The sequence below is a fragment of the Carcharhinus amblyrhynchos genome, chromosome 7, assembly GCF_965287045.1.
Source record: "Carcharhinus amblyrhynchos chromosome 7, sCarAmb.v2.hapA, whole genome shotgun sequence".
Classification (NCBI taxonomy): Eukaryota; Metazoa; Chordata; class Chondrichthyes; order Carcharhiniformes; family Carcharhinidae; genus Carcharhinus; species Carcharhinus amblyrhynchos.
The window spans coordinates 124415200-124440276 of record NC_137330.1 but is presented as its reverse complement, the minus strand read 5'-3'; the positions used below and the strand labels follow the sequence as shown (position 1 = coordinate 124440276).

The 25077-nt window shown below is 44.1% G+C and overlaps 1 protein-coding gene across 4 annotated transcripts in view; it reads left to right on the top strand.

The window, feature by feature from the left end:
- The window catches only part of ppp2r5d (protein phosphatase 2, regulatory subunit B', delta), a 210524-nt gene that overhangs the window by 55243 nt on the left and 130204 nt on the right, over nucleotides 1-25077 (top strand). For 3 of the 4 annotated variants that reach the window (XM_080193089.1, XM_080193088.1, XM_080193087.1), the window contains exon 3: nucleotides 366-543. In XM_080193089.1, coding sequence (XP_080049215.1) covers nucleotides 366-543 — 178 coding nt within the window. Of the gene's footprint in view, nucleotides 1-365; nucleotides 544-1614; nucleotides 1716-25077 lie in introns of those variants that run through there. The other variant, XM_080193090.1, reaches the window with a different exon arrangement.

Below are 25077 nucleotides of genomic sequence, written 5' to 3'. Positions count from 1 at the left end.
CCAAGCCTGGATATTGTCCAGAGCCTGTTGGGGACCTGATTGTGTTTGACAGACACCAGAAGCCCAGGGGAAGGATAAAAACAGGTAGAACAAATGCTCATACCACCGTGCCAGCAGAATATTAAAGTAGTGCTGCTTGTTTTTCTACAGTGAATGATTTACTTTGTACTGGTATGGACTTTTACACTTTGTTTCTATTATAAATAGCATATTACACATGTTCCTGAGTCTATTCATTGTATGCATGAACAGTCTTGATTTACTGCCCTCTGAAGTATATTGATTGGAAAAGGTTTATTTGAATAGAAATAAGGTTTTTGAAACTCTTTTGGAGCTGGAACATGAAAAATGTTGGTTTGTTACAGGTTCAACAGCAGCCAGCTGCAAACAAACGTCCAAGTAACAGTGCTCCTCCTCAAACCCAGCTTAATAAAATCAAATACTCTGGGGGACCACAGATAGTGAAGAAAGAGAGACGTCAGAGTTCATCTCGCTTCAATCTGGCTAAAAATAGAGAGCTTCAAAAACTGCCAGCACTTAAAGGTAAGGCAAAATCTCAATTACGGCTTTGTTTGAAAATAATAATGGTTTTCTTGGGTGCCAGTGTCCAAAGATATGCAGGTTAGATTGGCCGTTGGGGGTATGGGGGGTTTGCACCGAGTTAGGTCTTGTTTCAGAGAGTTTGTGCAGACTGGATGGGCTAAATGCTCTCTGCATTGTCGGGATTTGATGTTTTTTTTTCCCCTCTCTGAATGGCGGCTGTTAATTTGGCTTGTGGCCTCTTCCAGCAATAGTTATGTAGAAGGAAGTTGGTAACAGATTCATGAGAATACATAGACTGGTGAATAGGACCAACATTCGGTAGATTTGAATTTAATGCAGATAATGATTCGTTTGGGTCAGAAATGAGGCAACGGGTTGCAGGAACAGACACGTCTGGGAGTTCAACGTGCGTCACGATGTAGAGATACCGGCGTTGGACTGGGGTAAACACAGTAAGAAGTCTCACAACACCAGGTTAGAGTCCACCCAGTTTTCGGAACCTTTCGGAAACAGTGTTCCTTCGTCAGGTGTGTGGAAGGAAATCCTTCCACGTCAAATGAACTGGTCGGACTCTAACCTGGTGTTGTGAGACTTACTGAGTTCAATATGCGTCAGTCTTTGACAGTAACCAGGCTATTGAGAAGGCTGTTTTTAAAAAAAAGTCATACTTTGTTAAATAGGCATAGTGTACAAAAGCAAGGAATTTATACCAAACTTTTTATAAATCACCAATTATTCACCAGCTGGATTATTATGCCTGTTTCTCATCTTCAAAATGGATACAGAAGGTAGATTTGTTAGAATTGTATCAGTTATATGGAGCAACTGGGATTTAGAGCAGTGAAAAATAAGGAGAGATTTGATAAAAAGCATTCAAAATCATGAATCTTAATATAAGTAAGATGTTACAATGCCTCTTGGAGACTGCTAATTTTTAAAAAGCAACGACTCCCAAAGAGAGAATGAAGGTTAAGATTTCATATTTTAAGACTTTTTCTGTAACGAGCAAACTGAAATCAATACACATCAAACATTATTTAACAAGTAACTACAATTGTCCAACAGGTTTGAGGTCGTTTCAGCTTGTTTGGATGAGAGTGGAAGCTGCAGGGTGGATGAGCTGACTGACCATGGCACTGACTTACAGGAAGCCATTCAAGTCGGGGGAACACGTAAGAATGTAGCTGTAGTGGGGATACTATAGTGAGGGGGATTGACCTTGTTCTTTGTAGCAAGAAGCGAGAGTCCAGGCCTGCTTGGCGCCAGCGTTCAGGATATCTGCTCTGGGCTGGTGAGGAACCTGCAGTGAGAGAAGGCGGAAGAACTGATGTCATTGTCCATAAAGGTACCAACAGCATTAACAGGATGCGGAAGGAAGTTTTGCATAATCAGGATGGGAGCTATGCACCAAATTAAGAAGCAGAACCTCAGTGTTGGATTATTACCTCCAGTAGTGCAAATTGGCACAGGAGAGATGAGAGTAAAGAAATTAACACATGGCTCAAAGATGTGGGAGAAATGGTTTTCGTTTCGTGGGACGCTGACACCAATACTGGGGATAGAGCAGGGTCAGGAATGGTTGTTGCAGGTTCCGGGGTTCAAATGCTTCAGTCGGAGCAGAGAAGGGGGGGAGGGGTAGCATTATTAGTCAAGGATTGTATCACAGTGTCAGAGAAGAAGTTTGATGAGGACTTGTCTGTTGAGGTAGTATGGGCTGAGATTAGAAATAGGAGAGGGGAGGTCACCCTGTTGGGAGTCTTTTATAGACCTCCTAAAAGTTCTAGAGAGGTTGAGGAAAGGATTGTGGAGACGATCCTGGATAGGAGTGAAAGTAATAGGGTAATTGTTATGGGGGACTTTAACTTTACTAATATTGATTGGAATAGCTATAGCTCTAGCTCATTAGAGGGGTCAGTTTTTGTGCAAAGCATGCAGGAAGGTTTTTTTGACTCAGTATGTTGATAGGCCAACTAGAGGTGAGGCTATATTGGATTTGGTGCTGGGAAATGAGCCAGACCAGGTGCTAGACTTGGAAGTTGGTGTGCATTTTGGTGATAGTGACCACAATTCGGTTACGTTCACCTTAGTGATGGAAAGGGATAGGCATGAACCTCGGGTCAGTAGTTTTAGCTGGGGGAAGGGTAATTATGAGGCTATTAGGAGAGAATTAGGAAGCATAGGTTGGACTAGGAGACTACAGGGCCTGGGAACGTCCGAAATGTGGAGTTTTCTCAAGGAGCAGCTACTGCGAGTCCTTGATATGTATGTCCCTGTCAGGCAAGGAGGAAATGGTCGAGCTAGGGAACCGTGGTGCACTAAGAAAGTTGGTTCGCTGGTTAAAAAGAAGAAGGAGGCTTATGTCCGGATGAGACTTGAGGGCTCAGGTAGTGCACTAGAAAGCTTTAGATCGGCTAGGAGGGAATTAAAGAGTGAGTTAAGAAGGGCTAAAAGAGGACATGAGAAGACTTTGGCTGATAGGATTAAGGAGAATCCTAAGGCGTTCTATAGATATGTTAAGAGCAGTAGGTTGGTTAGGGCAAGATTGGGGCCAGTTAGAGACAGCAGTGGGAATTTGTGTGTGGAACCGGAAGAGATTGGAGAGGCATTGAACCAGTATTTCTCTTTGGTGTTCACGCAGGGGGACATAAATGTAGCTGTGGAGAACACTGGGTTACAGGGTTGTAAACTGGACAGTATTGCAGTTGATAAGGAGGATGTGCTAGATATTCTTGAGGGTTTGAAAATAGATAACTCTCCTGGGCCGGACGGGATTTACCCTAGGATTCTCTGGGAGGCAAGAGAGGCGATTGCAGAGCCTCTGGCTCTGATCTTCAGGTTGTTGGTCACAGGTATAGTGCCAGAAGATTGGAGGATAGCGAATGTTGTCCCATTGTTTAAGAAGGGAAACAGAGACTTCCCCGGGAATTATAGACCGGTGAGTCTTACTTCTGTTGTGGGTAAGGTTTTAGAAAAAATTATTAGGGATAGGATTTATAGTTATTTGCAGAGTAATGAATTGATTGGAGATAGCATGGTTTTGTGGAGGGTAGGTCGTGCCTTACTAACCTTATTGAGTTTTTTGAGAAAGTGACCAAAGAGGTGGATGGGGGTAAGGCAGTTGACGTGGTATATATGGACTTTAGTAAGGCCTTTGATAAAGTTCACCATGGAAGGCTTCTGCAGAAAATGCAGATGTATGGGATTGAGGGTGATTTAGGTAATTGGATCAGGAATTGGCTGGCGGGTAGGAGACAGAGGGTTGATGGTAAGTATTCGTCATGGAGTTCAGTTACGAGTGGTGTGCCTCAGGGATCTGTTTTGAGGCCACTGCTGTTTGTAATTTTTATAAATGATCTGGATGAGGGTATAGTTGGGTGGATTAGTAAATTTGCTGATGACACCAAAGTCGGAGGTGTGGCAGATAGTGAGGCAGGGTGTCTTAGTTTACAGGGAGACTTGGACAGGTTGCAGAGCTGGGCCGAGAGGTGGAGGACGGAGTTTAATGTGGAAAAGTGTGAGGTAATTCACTTTGGCAGGAATAACAGATGCGTAGAGTATAGGGCTAACGGTAGGACTCTGAATAGTGTGGATGAACAGAGGAATCTAGGTGTATGTGTACGTAGATCCGTGAAAGTTGGGAATCAAGTAGATAGGGTTGCTAGGAAGGCATACGGTGTCTTGGCATTTATTGGTAGGGGGATTGAATTTAGGAGCCGCAGCGTCATGTTGCAACTGTACAAAACTCTGGTGCGTCCGCACTTGGAGTATTGTGTGCAGTTCTGGTCCCCACATTATAGGAAGGATGTGGAGGCTTTGGAGAGGGTGCAGAGGAGGTTTACCAGGATGTTGCCTGGTATGGAGGGAAGGTCCTATGAGGAGAGACTGAGGGATTTGAGGTTGTTTTCGTTAGAAAGAAGGCGGCTAAGAGGGGACCTTATTGAAACATATAAGATGATTTAGAGGTTTAGATAGGGTGGATAGTGATAGCCTTTTTCCTCGGATGGAGAAAGCTAGCACGAGGGGGCATGGCTTTAAATTAAGGGGTGGTAGTTATAGGATGGATGTCAGGGGTAGGTTCTTTACTCAGAGGGTGGTGAGGGTTTGGAATGCCCTGCCTGCTGCAGTTGTAAATGTGCCTAGTTTGGGGGCGTTTAAGAGATCCGTGGATAGGTTTATGGATGGAAAGGGTTTGGTTTAGGTTAGAGGGTCATTGCTTTTTAACTGGTCGGCGCAACATCGTGGGCCGAAGGGCCTGTTCTGCGCTGTAATGTTCTATGTTCTAGTACTTTGGGGCGATCTACACTTGGACAGTGCTGGAGTTGATGTCCTAGCAAGCTGCATAACAAAAGGAATAGAGAGTTTTAAACTGAATAGTGGTACAAGGAATCAAATTTGGGAAGATGAGGTATACCAAAGAGTAACAGACATGACAAGAAAAAGGTACTAATATGGAAAATGATAAACAAACTATGACAGGAAGGAGCAGAGTCGAAAACGAACTGGTTTGCTTTCTGTCTCCCCTTTTCAACAAAGTTTACATTTGCTATTTTCCAATCTGAAAGAATCTTCCACAAATCTAGGGAATTTTGGAAAATTATACTATCTGAATAGCCACTTCTTTCAAGGCTTTGGCCTGCACTTTCCTGTTTTCTGACTCTGTCCCTTTTGAGTAAAGGAGTTACATTTACTATCTTCCAAACTAATGGAACCTTCTCCAAATCTAGAGAATTTTGGAAAACTGAAACCAGCAACAATCTCATTTAGTTAATTTTCCACAACCCGAAGGTGAAATCCATCGAAACCAGGGGGTTTATCAGCCCACAGACCCAACAATTTGCTCAGTACCACTTCCCTGATTTATTATTTTCCTGAGTTTCTCCTGCTCTTCCATTTTCTGATTTACAGCAATTTTTGGGATGTTACTTGTGTCCTCTTAGTGTAGATAAATGCACAATGCCTGTTTAATTCATCCGTCTTTCTTGCCATTGCCAATCCCCAGGCGCATTTTTATAGGACCAATGCTCACTTCCTTAATGCTTTTATCAAGGAGAGATGTTAATGCATTAGAAGCAGAGAAGGTTACCATTTATACAGATGATCTGGAAGAGGGCGCTGAGTGTAGGGTGATGAAATTTGCTGATGACACGAAGATGAGCAGAAAAGCAAATTGCGTGGAGGGTGTGGAAAGCCTGCAGAGATCTGGATAGGCTGAACAAGTGGGCGAGGACCTGGCAAATGGAGTATAATGTTAGCAAGTATGAGGTTATCCACTTTGGCAGAAATAATGGTAGGAGGGATTATTATTTAAAAGGCAAAAGCTGCAGCATGCTATGGTGCAGAGGGACCTGGGGGTCCTTGTGCACGAGTTGCAAAAACCCAGTCTGCAGGTGTAGCAGGTGATCAAGAAGGCATAGAACATAAGAAATAGGAGCAGGAGTACGCCATCTAGCCCTTCGAGGCTGCCCCGCCATTTAATAAGATCATGGCTGATCTGAAGTGGCTCAGCTCCACTTTCCCGCCTTCTCCGCATAACCCTTAATTCCCTTGCCTACCAAAAACCTATCTACCCGCGTCTTAAATATATTTAGCAAGGTAGCCTCCACCACTTCAACGGGCAGAGAATTCCAGAGATTCACCACCCTTTGAGTGAAGAAGTTCCTCCTCAACTCTGTTCTAAACTGCACCCCCCTTATCTTGAGGCTGTGCCCTCTAGTCCTGCTGTCCTTTCTGACTGGGAAGAACCTCTCCACCTCTACCCTATCCATCCCTTTCATCACCTTATACGTCTCAATAAGATCCCCCTCATCCTCCTAAACGCTAACGAGTACAAGCCCAGTCTATTCAGCCTCTCTTCATAGCTCAACCCCCTCAACTCCGGTATCAGCCTAGTGAACCTCCTCTGCACTCCCTCCAAGGCCACAATATCCTTGCGCAAGTGCGACGACCAAAACTGCACACACTACTCCAGCTGCGGCCTCACCGGTACCCTGTACAGTTGCAGCAAGACCTCCCTACTTTTATATTCAATCCCCCTCGCTATGAAGGCCAGCATCCCATTTGCCTTCCTGACCACCTGCTGCACCTGTAGGCTGGGCTTTTGCGACCCATGCACAAGGACCCCCAGGCCCCTCTGCACCGTAGCATGCTGCAGCTTTTCGCCCTGTAAGTAGTAGTCCTTCCTACTATTATTCCTGCCAAAGTGGTTAACCTCACACTTGCCAACATTGTATTCCATTTGCCAGGTCCTTGCCCACTCGCTCAGCCTATCTAGATCCCTCTGCAGACTTTCTACACCCTCCGCATAACTTGCTGTTCCACTTATCTTTGTGTCATCAGCAAATTTTGACACCTTATACTCGGTTCCCTCCTCCAGATCATCTATATAAATGGTAAATAGCTGAGGCCCCAGCACCGATCCCTGGGGCACTCCACTAGTCACCAACCGCCAATCCGAATAGCACCCGTTGACCCCCACTCTCTGCCTCCTATTTGACAGCCAATCCCCTATCCACGCTAACACCTTACCCCCAACTCCATGCCCCCTAACCTTCTGTAACAACCTTTTGTGTGGCACCTTATCAAACACCTTCTGAAAATTTGGAAACACCACTTTCACCGGTTCCCCTCTATCCACTGCACTAGACACACCCTTGTAGAATTCCAATAAATTAGTCAGACACGACTTCCCCTTAACGAATCCGTGCTGCGTCTGCTCTATCAAACAATTCTTCTCAAGATGCCTCACTATTTCCTCTTTGATGACAGATTTAAGCATTTTTCCTACAACAGACGTTAAACTAACCGGCCTATAATTCCCTGCATTTTACCTGCTACCCTTTTTAAACAGCAGCGTAACATTAGCCGTTTTCCAATCTTCCGCACTTCCCCGGAATCCAGCGAGGTTTGGAAAATAATCACTAAGGCATCCACTATCACCTCTGCCATTTCCTTCAGAACCCTGGGATGTATTCCATCCGGTTCTGGGGACTTGTCCACCATCAGTCTGTCGAGCACTACCTCTCTAGTAACAACGATCTCATTCAGGCCCTTCACTCCTACCATCTTTCCACTGTTAACACCCAGCAAACTATTCACGTCCTCCTCCGTGAAGACCGAAGCAAAAAGGTTATTCAAGGCCTCAGTCATTTCCTCATCGCCCACCACTAAATCCCCCCTCTCATCCTCTAAGGGTCCAACATTCACCCTAGCCAGCCTCCTCCTTTTTATATATTTATAAAAACTCTTACTATCCTTTTTTATATTTAGCGCTAGCCTAGATTCATAGTCTATCCTTCCTTTCTTTATCAACTTCTTTGTTATTCTTTGTTGATATTTAAACCTCTCCCAATCCTCTTCTCACCCACTACTTTTAGCGACTCTAAACGTATCAGCTTTTAATTTAATACTCTCCTTTATCTCCTTCGTTATCCAAGGCTGATTATCTCTTCTACGATCCTTCTTTACCATCGGAATAAATTTCTGCTGAGCACCAAGAAGTGTTGGCCTTTATAGCGAGGGGGATAGAATATAAAAGTAGGGAGGTCTTGCTGCAACTGTACAGGGTACTGGTGAGGCCGCAGCTGGAGTACTGTGTGCAGTTTTGGTCACCGCCCTTGCGCAAGGATATATTGGCCTTGGAGGGAGTGCAGAGGTGGTTCACTAGGCTGATACCGGAGATGAGGGGGTTGGCCTTTGAAGAGAGACTGGATAGACTGAGTCTGTACTCGTTGGAGTTTAGAAGGATGAGGCGGGGATCTTATAGAGACGTATAAGATAATGAAGGGGATGGATAGGGTAGAGGTAGAGAGATTCTTCCCGCTTAGTAAGGATAGCAGGACTAGAGGACACAGGCTCAGATGGTGGTGGGTGGGGGGGTCGGGGGGGACAGTTTAGATCAGAGTTGAGGAGGAGCTTCTTCACTCAAAGGGGGGTGAATCTCTGGAATTCTCTGCCCGTTGAAGTGGTGGAGGCTACCTCGCTAAATATATTTAAGTCACGGGTAGATAGGTTTTTGACAGACAAGGGAATTAAGGGTTATGGGGAGAAAGCGGGAAAGTGGAACTGATCCACTTCAGATCACCCATGATCTTATTGAATGGCGGGGCAGGCTCAAAGGGCTAGATGGCCTACTCCTCCTATTTCTTATGTTCTTAGGTTTACTAGACGAATGGATGGGTTGTCTTGTGTGGAAATATTGGACGGGTTAGTTTTGTATCCACGATACAAGGAAAAAGAGTGAAGAGAAAATGGAAATGCAAAAGGCTTGAACTTGACCATTAGAGGAAAGAGAAAAGGAATGAGAAGGGGAACAGAAGGCTAGAATTTTTAAAAAGGGACCTCAGATGCTAGGGGAAGACCTGATTTTGGAGGGTGGGAGGGCTGCATGGAGCCCAGTGAGATGATGTTTAAATTTGTACAAGCTCTTCCAAATTTTGAAGAAAGTTATGTAAAAGCTTTATTTCATTTGAGAAGGCAGTTAAAGAAAGAAAGTTGGCCATTGCTCCTATGGAGTCAGTTAGTGGGTAGAACTCATGAGGTTTGAGCATCACTGCCAGAAGGGCTTTCTGTGCACTAACAAAGGCTATTCCTGCTCATGTGAGTTGATCCCTGAGGCATACAGGCAAAAATTTGAAACCATAAGGCCACAGCTTTGGCAGATCTATATTGAAGTAGAGGGGGTAAAATAATGTAAATATGACCATTCATTTGCGTATTAAAAGCAGTTGCAATGTAGGAAGCTCTTGGGGAAATAAGAATTTAAAAATTCACTTCCTCCAGCAGTTACAACCCAAGTTGAAGAGCAGAGGGTGACACCTGGACAGGGAGTGGGGATGGCTGGCAATTGAGTTGGTCCATAGATAAAAGACCTATTCTGTCGACCCCACAAACCCAAGAAGGGGAGACAGTGAAAAGAAGGCAAATAGCCAGAAACCGCTGGGAATACTCTTGAAACTCCTCCTTGGACCAGAAAGGAAGATACCGAGAATTGAAGTGATATTCAAAGGCATAAGTATTTTCAGCGTAACAAGGTGGGATGTGTTGATGCAGATGGTTATAGGTATACATGGGGGGTAGTAAATTTGATTAGACACTGGCTCAATGAAGAAGCCAGGGAGTGGTTGTGGAGGATTGCTTCTCTGAGTGGAGGCCTGTGACAAGTGGTGTGCCGCAGGGATCGGTGTTGGGTCCGTTGTTGTTTTGTCATCTATATCAACGATCTGGTTGATAATGTGGTAAATTGGATCAGCAAATTTGCTGATGATACAAAGATCGGAGGTGTAGTGGACAGTGAGGAAGGTTTTCAAAGTTTGCAGAGGGATTTGGACCAACTAGAAAAATGGGCTGAAAAATGGCAAATGGAATTTAACACAGACAAATGCGAGGTATTGCGCTTTGGAAGGACAAACCAAAGTAGAACATACAGGGTAAATGGTAGGACTCTGAAGAGTGCAGTTGAACAGAGGGATCTGGGAATACTGGTGCAGAATTCCCTAAAATTGACTCCACAGGTCGATAGGGTTGTAAAAAGTGCTTTTGGTACATTGGCCTTTATAAATTGGAGTATTGAGTATAAAAGTTGGAGTGTTATGGTAAGGTTATATAAGGCATTGGTGAGGCCAAATTTAGAGTACTGTGTACAGTTTTGGTCACCTAGTTACAGGAAGGATATAAATAAGGTTGAAAGAGTGCAGAGAAGGTTCACAAGGATGTTGCCAGGACTTGAGAAGCTGAGTTACAGAGAGAGATTGAATAGGTTAGGACTTTATTCCCTGGAGCGTAGAAGAATAAGGGGAGATTTGATAGAGGTGTATAAGATTTTGATGGGTATAGATAGAGTGAATGCAAGCAGGCTTTTTCCACTGAGGCTAGGGGAGAAAAAAACCAGAGGGCATGGGTTAAGGGTGAAAGGAGAAAAGTTTAAAGGGAATATAAGGGGCGGGGGGGCTTCTTCATACAGAGTGTGGTGGGAGTGTGGAATGAGCTGCTGGATAAAGTGGTAAACATGGGGTTGCTTTTACCAATTAAGAAAAACTTGGACAGGTACATGGATGAGAAGGGTGTGGAGGGATATGGTTCAAGTGCAGATCAGTGGGACTTGGCAAAAAATGGTTCGGCACAGACAAGAAGGGCCAAAAGGCCTGTTTCATAAGAACATAAGAAATAGGAGCAGGAGTAGGCCATCTAGCCCTTCGAGCCTGCCCCGCCACTCAATAAGATCATGGCTGATCTGTCGTGGCTCAGTTCCACATTCCCGCCCTCTCCCCATAACCCTTAATCCCCTCTCTTATCAAAAACCCATCAACCCGCGTCCTAAAAATATTTAGCGAGGTAGCCTCCACCACTTCAACGGGCAGAGAGTTCCAGAGATTCACCACCCTTTGAGTGAAGAAGTTCCTCCTCAACTCCGTTCTAAAACCCCCCCCCTTTATCTTGAGGCTGAGTCCCCTAGTCCTATTATCTTTTCTGAGCGGGAAGAGTCTCTCCACCTCTATCCTATCCAACCCATTCATCATCTTATACGTCTCAGTGAGATCTCCCCTCATTCTTCTAAACTCTAACAAGTACAAGCCTAGTTTATTCAGCCTCTCCTCATAGCTCAACCCCCTCAACTCTGGCATCAGCCTAGTAAACCTCCTCTGCACCCCCTCCAAGGCCACAATATCCTTGCGTAAGTACGGCGCCCAAAACTGCACTCAGTACTCCAGCTGCGGCCTCACCAATGCCCTATACAGCCGCAGCAAGACCTCCCTACTTTTATATTCAATCCCCCTCGCTATGAAGGCCAGCATCCCATTCGCCTTCCTGATCACCTGCTGCACCTGCAGGCTGGGTTTTTGCGACTCATGCACAAGGACCCCGAGGTTCCTCTGCACCATCGCCTGCTGCCGATTTTCGCCACGTAAGTGATAATCCTTCCTACCAAAGTGGACCACCTCGCACTTGCCAACATTAAATTCCATCTGCCATTTCCTGGCCCATTCGCCCAGCCTATCTAGATCCTTCTGTAGACTCTCCACACCCTCCGCACAATTTGCCTTTCCTCCAATCTTGGTGTCATCAGCAAATTTCGACACCCTACACTCGGTTCCCTCCTCCAGATCATCTATATAAATGGTAAATAGCTGAGGCCCCAGCACCGACCCCTGAGGCACTCCACTAGTCACCATCCGCCAATCCGAATAGCACCCGTTGACCCCCACTTTCTGCCTCCTATTTGACAACCAATCCTCTATCCACGCTAACACCCTACCCCAACTCCCTGTCCCCTGACCTTCTGCAATAACCTCCTGTGAGGTACCTTGTCAAACGCCTTCTGAAAACCCAGAAAGACCACATCCACCGGCTCTCCTCTATCCACCACCCTAGACATATCCTCATAGAACTCCACTAAATTTGTCAGACACGACTTCCCTTTAACGAAACCGTGCTGCGTCTGCTCTATCAAGCAATTCCTCTTAAGGTGCCTCGCTATTTCCTCCTTGATGATGGATTCTAACATTTTACCTACAACAGACATTAAACTAACCGGCCTATAATTCCCTGCCTTTTGCCTGGCACCCTTCTTAAACAACGGCGTAACATTAGCCGCTTTCCAATCTTCCAGCAGTTCCCCGGAATCCAGCGACATCTGGAAAATAACCACCAAGGCATCCACTAACACTATTTCTGAGCTGCAAATTTTCTGTGGTTGGAAGTTGCGCCTGTAATCCGTGGGATTACTAGTGTACGTAAAGGCAATTCACGAGAAAGGAATTCTACATTAACTACAGCTGTGAAACCCACTATAAACACTGTGGTGAGTTGCAGGTGAGGTGAATGAGATAATGAGAACTATGAAGGATTCTTATTGAGAGGAAAAGTAACCCTTATCCTTGAATGTATAGTTATATAAGAGATGCAGGAGGCACTCAAACACTTGCTGGGAAAAGGCAAACATTTTCACCAGAGAGTGCATTAAAGTCGCAGTTTTGTACCACATGCACTTGGAGTGTAACCTAATGTCTGGGACAGTGATGGTATGGGCTTGTTGAGAAGATGCCCATAGATGGAGCCAACCTGCTCCCAGGAAATGATTTAGTCAGAGCAAAAGTAGTAGTTTCTCTCATGATTGCAGAAAGCCCAAGTAAGGTTCTTGACTCAGAAGTTATAGAAAAAGTTTTGGGAATCTTTTCTTTGTGCATGATGACCTGATCAATGGCTAAGTAAACTCCTTCAGAAGTCAAAGTGACACTACAGACAGATATTTGATTAGCTGAACTAGTTAAAGATCTAGATAATCTGAAAGATGTTTAGTAAATCTCTTGTTGAGGGTCAACAAGCTGAAACTGAATTAAGTAAGGTAGCATAATCATCTTGAATTGAAACTAAAGCTAAGAAAGTTCCAGAAGGTTGTGTTAAAAATATGATACTAATGAGGAAGTGGAGACCTCACAAACATGCACATGAAGAGTGGATGGTGGTTCATGCAATTTTACTGCTCATATCTTAGAGTACGTACCAAGGTGTACAAGTATACGGGTCCCTGATTTCAGCAGTTCAATTAGTCAAGGTTGTGAAGAAGGCATATGGAATGCTTTCTTTCTTTGGCAGAGGTATAAAATATAGAAATAAGGATATAATGTTGGAATTGTATAAAATACTGCTGAAGCCACATCCGAACTATTGTGTACAGTTCTGATCACCATGTTACAGGAAGGATGTCATTGCTCAGGAGAGAGTACAGAGGAGATTTGCAAGAATGTTGCCAGGGCTTGCAAGGTTTAGCTGGAAGGAGTCGTTTTACTTTGATGTGAAGATGCCGGCACTGGACTGGGGTGAGCACAGTAAGAAGTCTTTCAACACCAGGTTAAAGTCCAACAAGTTTATTTGGAATCATGAGCTTTTGAAGTGCTGATCTTCCCATCTGGTGAGTGGTCCACTCATCTGATGAAGGAGCAGTGCTCTGAAAGCTCTTGATTCCAAATAAACCTGTTGGACTTTAAGCTAGTGTTGTGGAACTTATTACTGTTTTGTTTGAGGTTATTCTGGGAAGAAGCCTGAGGAGTGACTTGATTGAGGTGTACAAAATTGAGGTGAAGAGTGAGTTGACAAGTTAAAATTAAAATCTGTGTTCCCCAACCGGAAACCATGGATGAACAGGGATATCTACTGCTTGCTGAAGTCCAGGTCTGAGGCGTTCAAGCCAGGCAACACTGACCTAACAAGAAAGCCAGATACAATCTAAGGCGATCCATCAAATATGCCAAAAGGCAGTATCGAACCAAGCTGGAATCCCAGGCTAGCCACAACGACCCCTGCTGACAATGGCAAGGTCTGCAAGACATAACAGGCTACAAGATGAAGGTATGTAAAATCGCCAGCTCCAGTGCACTCCTCTCTGATCAGCTCAATGTATTCCATACCCGTTTTGAGCAAGAGATCAGCAAGAGCATGCCCCCTACCCTGTATCTAGGGTCGCTATTGCAGATATCAGATCAGCTTTCTCGAAGGTCAACCCACGGAAAGTGACTGACCTGGATAGGGTACCCGGACGTGCACTCAGATCCTGTGTGGATCAGCTGACGGGAGTATTCGCACATATCTTCAACTTCTATTAACAACAATCTGCTTCAAGAAGACAACCGTCTCCCAGTACCAAAAAAAAAAGCGTGCCCGAATGATTATTGGCCGATGGCTCTGACATCCATCGTTATGAAGTACTTCCAAAGGTTAGTCATGACATGAATCAATTCAAACCTCCCGGACTACCTGGATCCACTACAGTTTGCCTATTGCCGCAACAGGTCCATAGCAGATGCCATCCCCAGGCCCTGCACTTAACCCTGGAACACCTTGATAACAGAGACACCTATGTCAGACTCCTATTTATTGACTACGGCTCAATCTTCAACAGCATTATTCCCACGAAACTCCACTCCAAACTCCATGGCATGGGCCTCGGCCCTTCTCTCGTGGATCCTGAAATTCCTAACTCACAGACCACAATCAGTGAGGATAGGCAACAACACCACCTCCACAATCATCCTCATCACCGGTGCCCCACAAGGCTGTGTTCTTAGCCCCCTATTACACTCATACATCAACGACTGTGTGGCTAAATTCCCCTCCAATTTGATTTTCACGTTTGCTGACAACATCACCATGGTGGTTCGGATCTCAGACAATGATGAGACAGTGTACAGGAATGAGATAGAGAATCTGCTGCAGTGGCAATAATCTCTCCCTCAATGTGAACAAAACAAAGGAGATTGGCATTGAGATTGGCAGGGGCATAGATAAGCTGCAGAGCTGGGCTGAGAGGTGGCAAATGGAGTTTAATGCGGAAAAGTGTGAGATGATTCACTTAGGTAAGAGTAACAGGAGTACAGAATGTAGGGCTAATGGAAGGACTCTTGGTAGTGTCGATGAGCAGCGAGATCTCGGTGTACATGTGCATAGATCCCTGAAAGTTGGCACCCAGGTTGGTAAGGTTGTTAGGAAAGCCTACGGTGTGTTAGCTTTTATTGGTAGAGGGATTGAATTTCAGAGCCGTGAGGTCATGTTGCAACTGTACAAAACTCTGGTGTGGCTGCACTTGGAGTATTGCGTACAGTTCTGGTCACCGCATTATAAGAAAGATGTGGAGGCATTGGAAAGGGTGCAGAGGAGATTTACCAGGATGTTGCCTGGTATGGTGGGAAGGTCTTAAGAGGAAAGGCTGAGGGACTTGAGGTTATTTTCGTTAGAAAGAAGGTGGTTAAGAGGTGACCTAATTGAGGCATACAAGATGATCAGAGGGTTAGATAGGGTGGATAGTGAGAGCCTTTTTCTTTGGATGGTGATGGCTAACACGAGGGGACATAGCTTTAAATTAAGGGGTGGTAATTATAGGACGGATGTCAGAGGTAGGTTCTTTACTCAGGGAGTAGTAAGGGCGTGGAATGCCCTGCCTGCAGCAGTTGTGGACTCGCCAACTTTAAGGCCATTCAGATGGTCAGTGGATAGGCATATGAATAACATTGGAATAGTTTAGGTTAGAGGGACATTAGATTGGTCGGCACAACATCGAGGGCCGAAGGGCCTGTACTGCGCTGTTATGTTCTATGTTCTAAAGGTGAACAATGATATAGACCCTGTCTACACCAATGGGGATGAAGTAGAAAGGGTCAAGAGCTTCAGGTTTTTAGGTGTCCAGATCACCAACAACCTGTCCTGGTCTCCCCTATGCCTGCACTATAGTTAAGAAAGCCCACCAATGCCTCATCTTATAGAAACATATAAGAAGACACCAGAAGACGAAGGAAATTTGGCTTGTCAGCTGCGACTCTCTCCAACTTTTACAGATGTACCATAGAAAGCTTTATTTCTGGTTGTATCACAGCTTGGTATGGCTGCTGCTCTGCCCAAGATCACAAGGAACTGCAAAAGGTCGTGAATGTGGCTCAGTCCATCATGCAAAACAGCCTCCCATTCATTAACTCTGACTATGTTTCCTGCTGCTTTGGCAAAGCAGCCAACATAATTAAGGACCCCATGCATTCCAGACATTCTTTCTCTTCCACCTTCCTTCAGGAAAAAGATACAAAAGCCTGAGGTCGTGTACCAACCGACTCAAGAACAGCTTCTTCCCTGCTACTGTCAGATGTTTGAATGGACTTGCCTTGCATTAAGTTGATCTCTCTCCACATCCTAATTATGACTGTAACACCACATTCTGCACTGTCTCTCCTTCTCTATGAACGATATGTTTTGTCTGAATAGCATGCAAGAAACAATACTTTTCATGTTAATACATGTAACAATAAATCAAATCAAACTTTTCCTGTTGGCGGAGGATGCTCGAAGCATGTATTCAAAATAAGTGGCAGAAGGTGAAAAAGGGGTAATGAGGAAGAAATTTTTACACAGAGGGTAGTGGGTGTCTGGAATTTACAACCCAAGTTGGTAGTGGTGGGAGAGATCTGAAACTACCTGGATCTGTGGCTTAAGTGCTGTAAGCTACAGGGCTGTGGCCAGATGCAGGAAGGTGGGATGCGACAGGGCACCTGGATGTCCTTGGATTGGCATGGACAAGATAGGTTGAATGGCTTCCTACTGTGATGTAATTTTTCCTTGGTTCTTATTTACAGATAGGAATAATCTGGTTCTATCCTCCATCACTCAAGTTCTATTGTTAAGAACCTCCGGGCACCTTCTGGGACTAGGGTCCTTCTTCACATAGCGTGCTCCAGACCAATAGCATTGAAATCCTGAGAACTTTATCTATCCTTGTTATAAAATCTTTTCTTCAACCACCCTTGACTTGAAACATTTACTCTAAAGTTACAACTTGTGGCATAGTACAGCTAGATCAGATACACACTCCTCCTACTCCAGTTGTAATACAATTGCAAACAAATGCATTCAAAATAGTTCTGTAGCCAACCAGAGAGCCGGTTATATTAGACTTGGTATTGTGTGATGACATGATTAGTTAATGACCTCAGAGTAAAGGTACCCCTACCTAGCCCTGAACACATGATGATTGAATTTTAAATTCAAATTGAGAAGAATGGGTCTAAGACAGGATTCCTGTCTCCATTCCTTCTGCGGCATGGTGGTCAGCACTGCTTCCTCACAGCGCCAGGGACCTGAGTTCGATTCCTGGCTTGGGTCATTGCCCGTGTGGAATTTGCACGTTTTTCCAGTGTCTGCATGGATTTTTTCGCACAGTCCAAAGATGGTGTGTGTTACATGGATTGGCCATGCTAAATTGCCCCTTAGTGTCAGGGGAACTAATTAGGGTAAATGCATGGGGTTTGGCGGACAGAGCCCAGGTGGGGTTGCGGTCAGTGCAGACTTAATGGGCTGAGTGCCATCTTTTTGCACTGTAGGATCCTATCACTGGTATTTTAAACCTAAATAAGGGGAACTATGCAAATGAAAACCGAGCAAGCTGAAGTGAATTGAGATACAAGGCTAGAAGGGTAGAATATAAAGAAGCAGTGGCAAACTTTTAAGGAGTATATTTCAGAATCTTCCGAGTACATTATAAGAACTCGGAGCAGGAGTAGGCCATCTGGCCCCTCAAGCCTGCTCCACCATTCAATAAGATCATAGCTGATCTTTTTGTGGATTCAGCTCCACCTACTTGCCTGCTCACCGTAACCCTTAATTCCTTTACTGTTCAATTCAACGTTCCTAAAAGAATAATTCTCAGGAGAATCCACTGTCCATGGTTAGCTAAAGTTAATGGAAATTAAGGAAAGAATCAAACTTAAGGAAAAAGCATAACTGCAGCGGGTTTGGTAATTAATCAGAATATAAAGGCAGCAGAGAATGACTAGTCTGCACATCAGGAGAAACAAATTTAGAGTTTGAGAGCCAAAATTTCTACTGGAAATTAGGAGTCAGTAAAGTGAGCGTTGGCTCTCTGGTGAGTGAAAATGGGGGCGTTAATATATATTAAAGAAATAGCAGATGATATAAATAAATATTGTGTTCTGTCTTCGTTATAGAGGATACAAAAACCATTCCAGTAATAGCTGTAAATCAGAAGTTGGAGGGGAAAGATGAACTTACTGAAATTACAATTGCTGGGAAGTAACACTGAATAAACTGATGGAGCTGTAACTAGTAAGTCTCTGGATCCAGGTGGACTTAATCCGAGAGTCACAAGAGGTGGTAGATGCAATGATAATTTTTCAAAATTCCCGAAATTCTGGGAAGATCCATCAGACTGGAAAGTAGCAAATACAGCCCCTTTTATTTGCAAAGGAATAGCGACTGGAATCTCTAGGCCAAGTTAGCTTGATATTTATTCTGGGAAAGTTGTTAGAATTAATCATTAAAGGGGTTGTAGCTGTGCACTTTGCATGATTTTGTGAAAGGGAAATTGTGTTTCACCTTGTCTGAGGATTCAGCGTAGACGATTTAGAATGGAGGTGAGGAGACATTTTTCCACCCAAAGAATGGAATTCATTACTACTGGAAGTAGTTGATGCCAGTACATTAAATGTATTCGGGAGGCGGCTAGGTAGAGTACTTGGGGTGAATGGAATCAAAGGTTATAGGAAGAAAGCAAGATTAGGCTATTGAGTTGGATAATGAGCCATGGTCATAATGAATGTGTAGCAAACTCGAAAGGCCAAATGGTCCTATCTTTTTTATTGTTTAACTAAATTATTTGTTATTTGAAAAATAACGTGCTGGGGTTCGAGGGAAGATCTGGATTTCCAGAAAACATTTGATAAGGTGCCACATCAAGGTTTATCATGGAAAACCCCCACTTGGAGTACTGTGTGCAGTTCTGGTTGCCTCGCTACAAGAAGCATGTGGAAGCTATTGAGAAGGTGCAGAGGAGTTTTACAAGGATGTTGCCTGGATTAGGAGGCATGCCTTAGGCTGAGGGAGCTAGGTCTCCTCTCCCTGGAGAGATGAAGATTGAGAGGCGACCTGATAGAGGTTTATAAAATGTTGAGAGGTATAGATAGAGTGGATTCACGGAGGCTGTTTCCCAGGGCTGAAATGGTCGCTACGAGATGACACAGGTTTAAGATGCTGGGGAGCAGGTACAGGGGAGATGTCAGGGGTAAGTTTTTCAATCAGAGGGTGATGAATGAGTGGAATCGGCTGCCGTCGGTGGTGGTAGAGGCAAACTCACTGGGGTCTTTTAAGAGACTTCTGGATGAGTACATGGGATTTAATGGGATTGAAACTTTTAGATAGTTCTGTGGCCTGGTAGGTATGGATGTGATCGGCACAACTTGTGGGCCGAAGGGCCTGTTTGAGCTGTGGTGTTCAGTGTTCTAAAATAGAAGCTCATGGTGTGGTGGGTAAGATATTAGCCTGGATGGGAAATTAGCTTGCTGGCAGAAAATAGAGTATGTAAGATCCTAAACAAATACTTTGCATCAGCATTCACAAAGGAGAGGGACATGTTCACTGGGAGTGTCTCAGAGGGATGTGTTGATCCATTAGAAAAAATTCTCAATTACAAGGGAGGAAGTGTTATGTTTTTTAGGAAACATTAAGATAGACAAATCCCCAGGGTTGATGGCATCTATCCCAGACTGTTCAAGGAGACAAGAGATGAAATTGCTAGGCCTCTAACAGAAATCTTTGTCTCTCATTGGACACAGGGGAGGTCCCAGAGGATTGGAGGATAGCAAATGCGGTCCCGTTATTTAACATTGGTGGCAAGGATAACCCGGGCATTTATAGGCCGGTGAGCTTGACGTCCGTGTTGGGGAAATTGTTAGAGAAGATTCTTACAGATAGGATATATGCACATTTAAAACTAAATAATCTCATTAGCAATAGACAGCGTGGTTTTGTACAAGGGAGGTCATGCCTCACAAATTTGATTGAGTTTTTTTGAGGAGGTGACAGAAACGATTTAATGAGGGAAGGGCTGTAGATGTCGTCTGTATGGATTTTAGTAAAGCATTTGACAAAGTCCCTCATGGCAGGCTGGTGCAAAAGCTTAAATCTCACGGGATAAAAGGTGAGCTAGCTAAATGGGTGGAGAACTGGCTTGGCCATAGAAGACAGAGGGTAGCAGTGGAGGGGTCTCTTTCCGGTTGGAGGTCTGTGACCGGTGGTGTTCCGCAGGGCTCTGTTTCCTAAAAAACCTAACACTTCCTCCCTTGTAATTGAGATTTTTTCTAATGGATCAACACATCTCTCTGAGACACTCCCAGTGAACATGTCCCTCTCCTTTGTGAATACTGATGCAAAGTATTTGTTTAGGATCTCACATGCTCTATTTTCTGCCAGCAAGCTAATTTCCCATCCAGGCTAATATCTTACCCACCACACCGTGTTCTGCTCCTTGTGATGTATATAAATTATTTGGAAGAAGCTGTAGCTGTTACGATCAGTAAGTTTGCAGACAACACAAAGATTGCTGGAGTTGCGGATGGTGATGAACGTTGTCAGAGCATACAGCAGGATGTAGGCTGGAAAATTGGGCGGAGAAATGGCAGATGGAATTTAATCCAGATAAAGGTGAAGTGATGCATTTTGGTAGATCTCATGTAGCAGGGAGCTACACAGTGAATGGCAGAACCATCAGGAGAAAAGACGCTGGGACCTGGGTGTGCAAATCCACAGATCCTTGAAGATGGCAGCATAGGTGGAGAAGGTGGTGAAGAAGGCATACGGCATGCTTGCCTTTATTGGACAGGGTATAGAGTATAAAAGTTGGCATATGATGTTGCAGGTATATAAACGTTGGTTAGGCCACATTTGGAATATTGCGTCCAGTTCAGGTTGCCACACTACCAAAAGGATGTGGAAGCTTTGGAGAGAATGCAGATAAGATTTACCAGGATGTTGTTTGGTATGGAGGGTCTTAGCTATGAGGAGAGATTGGGTAAACTGGGGTTGTTCTCCCTGGAAAGATGGAGGATGAGGGGCGACCTAATAGAGGTGTATAAAATTATGAAGGGCATAGAAGGCGTGAACAGTGGGGAGCTTTTTCTCAGGTTGGAGGTGACGAACACAAGGGGTCACGAGCTCAAGGTGAGGGGGGCAATGTTCAGTACAGATGTCAGGGGAACGTATTTTACACAGAGGGTGGTGGGGGTCTGGAATGCACTGCCAAGCAAGGTGGTTGAGGCGGACATGCTGGGATCATTTAAGACTTATCTAGCTAGCCACATGAACAGACTGGGAATAGAGGGATACAAACGAATGGTCTAGTTGGGTGCATGAGCGGCGCAAGGGCTTGTTCCTGTGCTGTACTGTTCTTTGTTCATAAATGGGTCTTCTCTTATTGGTGAACTGTAATGAGGGAAATTCCACAGGGATCACCTGGACACTATGACACTAATTGGTTATAACTAGATAGGAAAATCCCAGAATGGAACCCTCAAAAGATCATAATTTTTATTTAAGAAAATGTAGAGGAACCAAGTCGCAAGGCCACAAATTGGTTTTAACAACGAGAAAGAAAAGTATTTATACGTGAAACGTTGTATTGTTATTAAGTGCTTCTTTACTTCCCACTTAACCTTAAAATCTGTATATTTGTAAAGTTAACTTGGATTGCAAAGTACATCTTAAGCTTCAGTGGTCTCAGTGACACATGGCCCCTTTAAACTGGGATGGCATGTTGGCACAGTGGTTAGCACTGCAGTCTCGGGATGCGAGTTTGATTCCTAGCTTGGGTCACAAGTGTATGAAGTTTGTACATTCTCCCCTTGTCCACGTGGGTTTCCTCCAGGTGCTCCAGTTTCCTCCCACAGTCGAAAGATGTGCGGGTTAGGTGGACTGACTATGCTAAATTACCCCTTAATGTCAGGGGGAGTAGGTAGGGTAAATGTATGGATTTATGGAGATAGGGCCTGAGTACAGTTGTAGTTGCTGTAGATTCAGTGGGCTGAATGGCCGCCTTCTGTGCTGTAGGGATTCTATGATAAACACAAGTTGGCCATGACAAAACACACACTGCTCTAAACCTGAGTGAGCATGGCTTTCTCCTCAAAGGTCCTTCAGATGATTGTTATACCATGAGCCACCTTGTCTCACTGAACTCCGGCTTCCGTGTGAGTGGTTTTACATTCCGCTTTAATAAAACGCACACTTGGGTATTGTGTTTTAAACTATGCTTTCTGTTAACTGTTCTCAAAGTTTCACTTAAAGGTTTTACGCCTTCCAACTGCAGGATTTTGTCTTCACAGTTGCTTTACGTTCCCAGACTATTGAGATGGCACAAACTTTTGATTTACAAACATAGAACAGTACAGGCCCTTCGGCCCTCGATGTTGTGCTGAGCTATGTCCGAACCCAAGATCAAGCTATCCCACTCCCTATCATTCTGGTGTGCTCCATGTGCCTATTCAATAACAGCTTGGAAGTTCCTGAACTGTCTGACTCCACTATCACAGCAGGCAGTCCATTCCACACCCCAACCCCAAAAAAAATCTACCTCGGGCATCCCTTTTATATCTACCACCATGATTTACCTCCTGAAATGTGCTTTCCCAATTTAAATCTGATTCCTGCAGCTGTCTCTTTAACTCAGCTGTTCACTCCCTGATGTCTTGACTCCAACTGCAAACAAATTCAGCTAAAATTCAAAAGCCTTTCTATCTTGAAGAGCCCCTATCTGCTAAACAAGACCACATGCTATTGCTAACTTGTATTTATTCTTCAAACCATAACCCTCTAAGCACATTTGGAACTGAGCAAACACGTTTGTCCAGCGCGAATCCAACTACTGGTTTACCTTTCATTACACAGAGACACTAAATCAAACCCAGTTAAAACTGTACTTTATTTGTAATGTTTACAAATATTTTAGAACAACCTGAGTTCCCCTAATATGGGGCCTCAACCTTCTACAGTTTATATTAGTGACTTAGTTGAGAGAGGTTCCCCATGGTAGGCTACTGCAGAAAATGCAGATGTATAGGATTGAGGGTGATTTGGATCAGGAATTGGCTAGCTGATAGAAGACAGAGGGTGGTGGTTGATGGGAAATATTCAATCTGGAGTTCAGTTACAAGTGGTGTACCTCAAGGATCTGTTTTTGGGGCCACTGCTGTTTGTCATTTTTATGAGTGACCTAGATGAGGGTGTAGAAGGATGGATTAGTAAATTTGCTGATGACACCAAAGTCGAAGGAGTTGTAGACAGTGAGGATGGATGTTACAGTTTGCAGAGGGACATAGATAAGCTGCAGAGCTGGGCTGAGAGGTGGTGTATGGAGTTTAATGTGGAAAAGTGTGAGGTGATTTACTTTGGTAAGAGTAACAGGAGTACAGAATATAGGGCTAATGGAAGGACTCTTAGTAATGTTGACGAGCAGAGAGATCTCGGGGTACATGTGCATAGATCCCTGAAAGTTGGCACCCAGGTTGATAGGGTTGTTAAGAAGGCGTATGGTGTGTTAGCTTTTATTGGTAGAGGGATTGAATTTCGGAGCCGTGAGGTCATGTTACAACTGTACAAAACTCTGGTGCAGCCGCACTTGGAGTATTGCATACAGTTCTGGTCGCCGCATTACAAGAAAGATGTGGAGGCATTGGAAAAGGTGCAGAGGAGGTTTACCAGGATGTTGCCTGGTATGGTGGGAAGGTCTTGAGGAAAGGCTGAGGGACTTGAGGTTATTTTCATGAGAGAGAAGGAGATTACGAGGTGACCTAATTGAGGCATACAAGATGATCAGAGGATTGGATAGGGTGGACAGTGAGAGCCTTTTACCTCGGATGGTGATGGCTAACACGAGGGGACATAGCTTTAAATTAAGGGGTGGTAATTATAGGATGGATGTCAGAGGTAGGTTCTTTACTCAAAAGGCAGTAAGGTTGTGGAATGCCCTGCCTGCAGCAGTTGTGGACTCGCCAACTTTAAGGGCGTTCAAGTCGTCAGTGGATAGGCATATGGATAACATTGGAATAGTTTAGGTTAGAGGGTCATTAGATTGGTTCCTCTGGTCGGCGCAACATCGAAGGCCGAAGGGCCTGTACTGCGTTGTAATGTTCTATGTTCTGTGTTCTAGGTGAAGGTGTGGTAGCTAAATTGTAGACAACACAAGATGGGCAGAAGATTTTATTGTAAAGAAGCCATAAGGAGTTTGTGATTTTTTTTTATCGATAAGTGAATGGGCAAAAATTTGGCAGATGGAATAGAATGTAGGAAATAGTAAAGTCATTCACTTTGGCAGAAAGAACAAAAACAGAATATTACTTAAATGACTGCCAAGTTGAATTCTGAGGTACAGCGGGATCCAGGTGTTTTCATGCACAAGTCACAAAGTTAGAATGCAGGCGCAGCATGTGATCAAGAAGGCTAATGAAATGTCATTATGCGAAGAATTGAACGCAAGTAAAAATGAGCAAAATGCTGAGGGTACTGAAAATTTGGAATTTTTTCGGACTCAACATTAATGCTGTTTCTCTCTGCACAGATGCTGCCATATTTGCTGAGTTTTTCCAGTATTTTCTGTTTCTAATTTATGTTGCAAAAGTAAGGATGTCATTCTTCAGCTAAACAAGTCATCGGTAAGTCTACATCTTAAATATTGTGTGTTGTTTTGGTCTTATTTAAGGAAGGCTGTAAATGTTTGAGGTGGTTCAGAGGAGGTTTGCTAGATTAATACCTGGGATGTGAGTTTGCTCCTGACTATAAGTTGAACAGTCTGGGCTTGTTTCACTGGAGTTTAGAGTTGTGAGAGATGATTTGATTGAAGTTTATAAGATCCTGAATGATGTTGAAAAGGTGAGATGGAAAGGATGTTTCCTCTTGTGGATGAATCCAGGACTAGCGGGTACTACTTTAAAACTAGTGGTTGGATAAAGGTGAGAAGAAATCTTTTCTAAGGTTTGTGCAATTTTGAAACTCTACCTCAGAAGACAGTGGAAGAAGGGTCTCTGTTTTTAAGGCAAAGGTAGATTCTTGTTAGACAAGGGAAACATAAGTTAACTAGGGTATACAGCAATGTGGAACTCAACATATACTGATCAGCCATAACATGAGTGGCAGAGCAGGCTCAAGGACAAAATGGCCTACTTCATCCACCTACTCCTGCTCCTGTTTTTGTACGTTTGTATGTGTCTTACAACTACT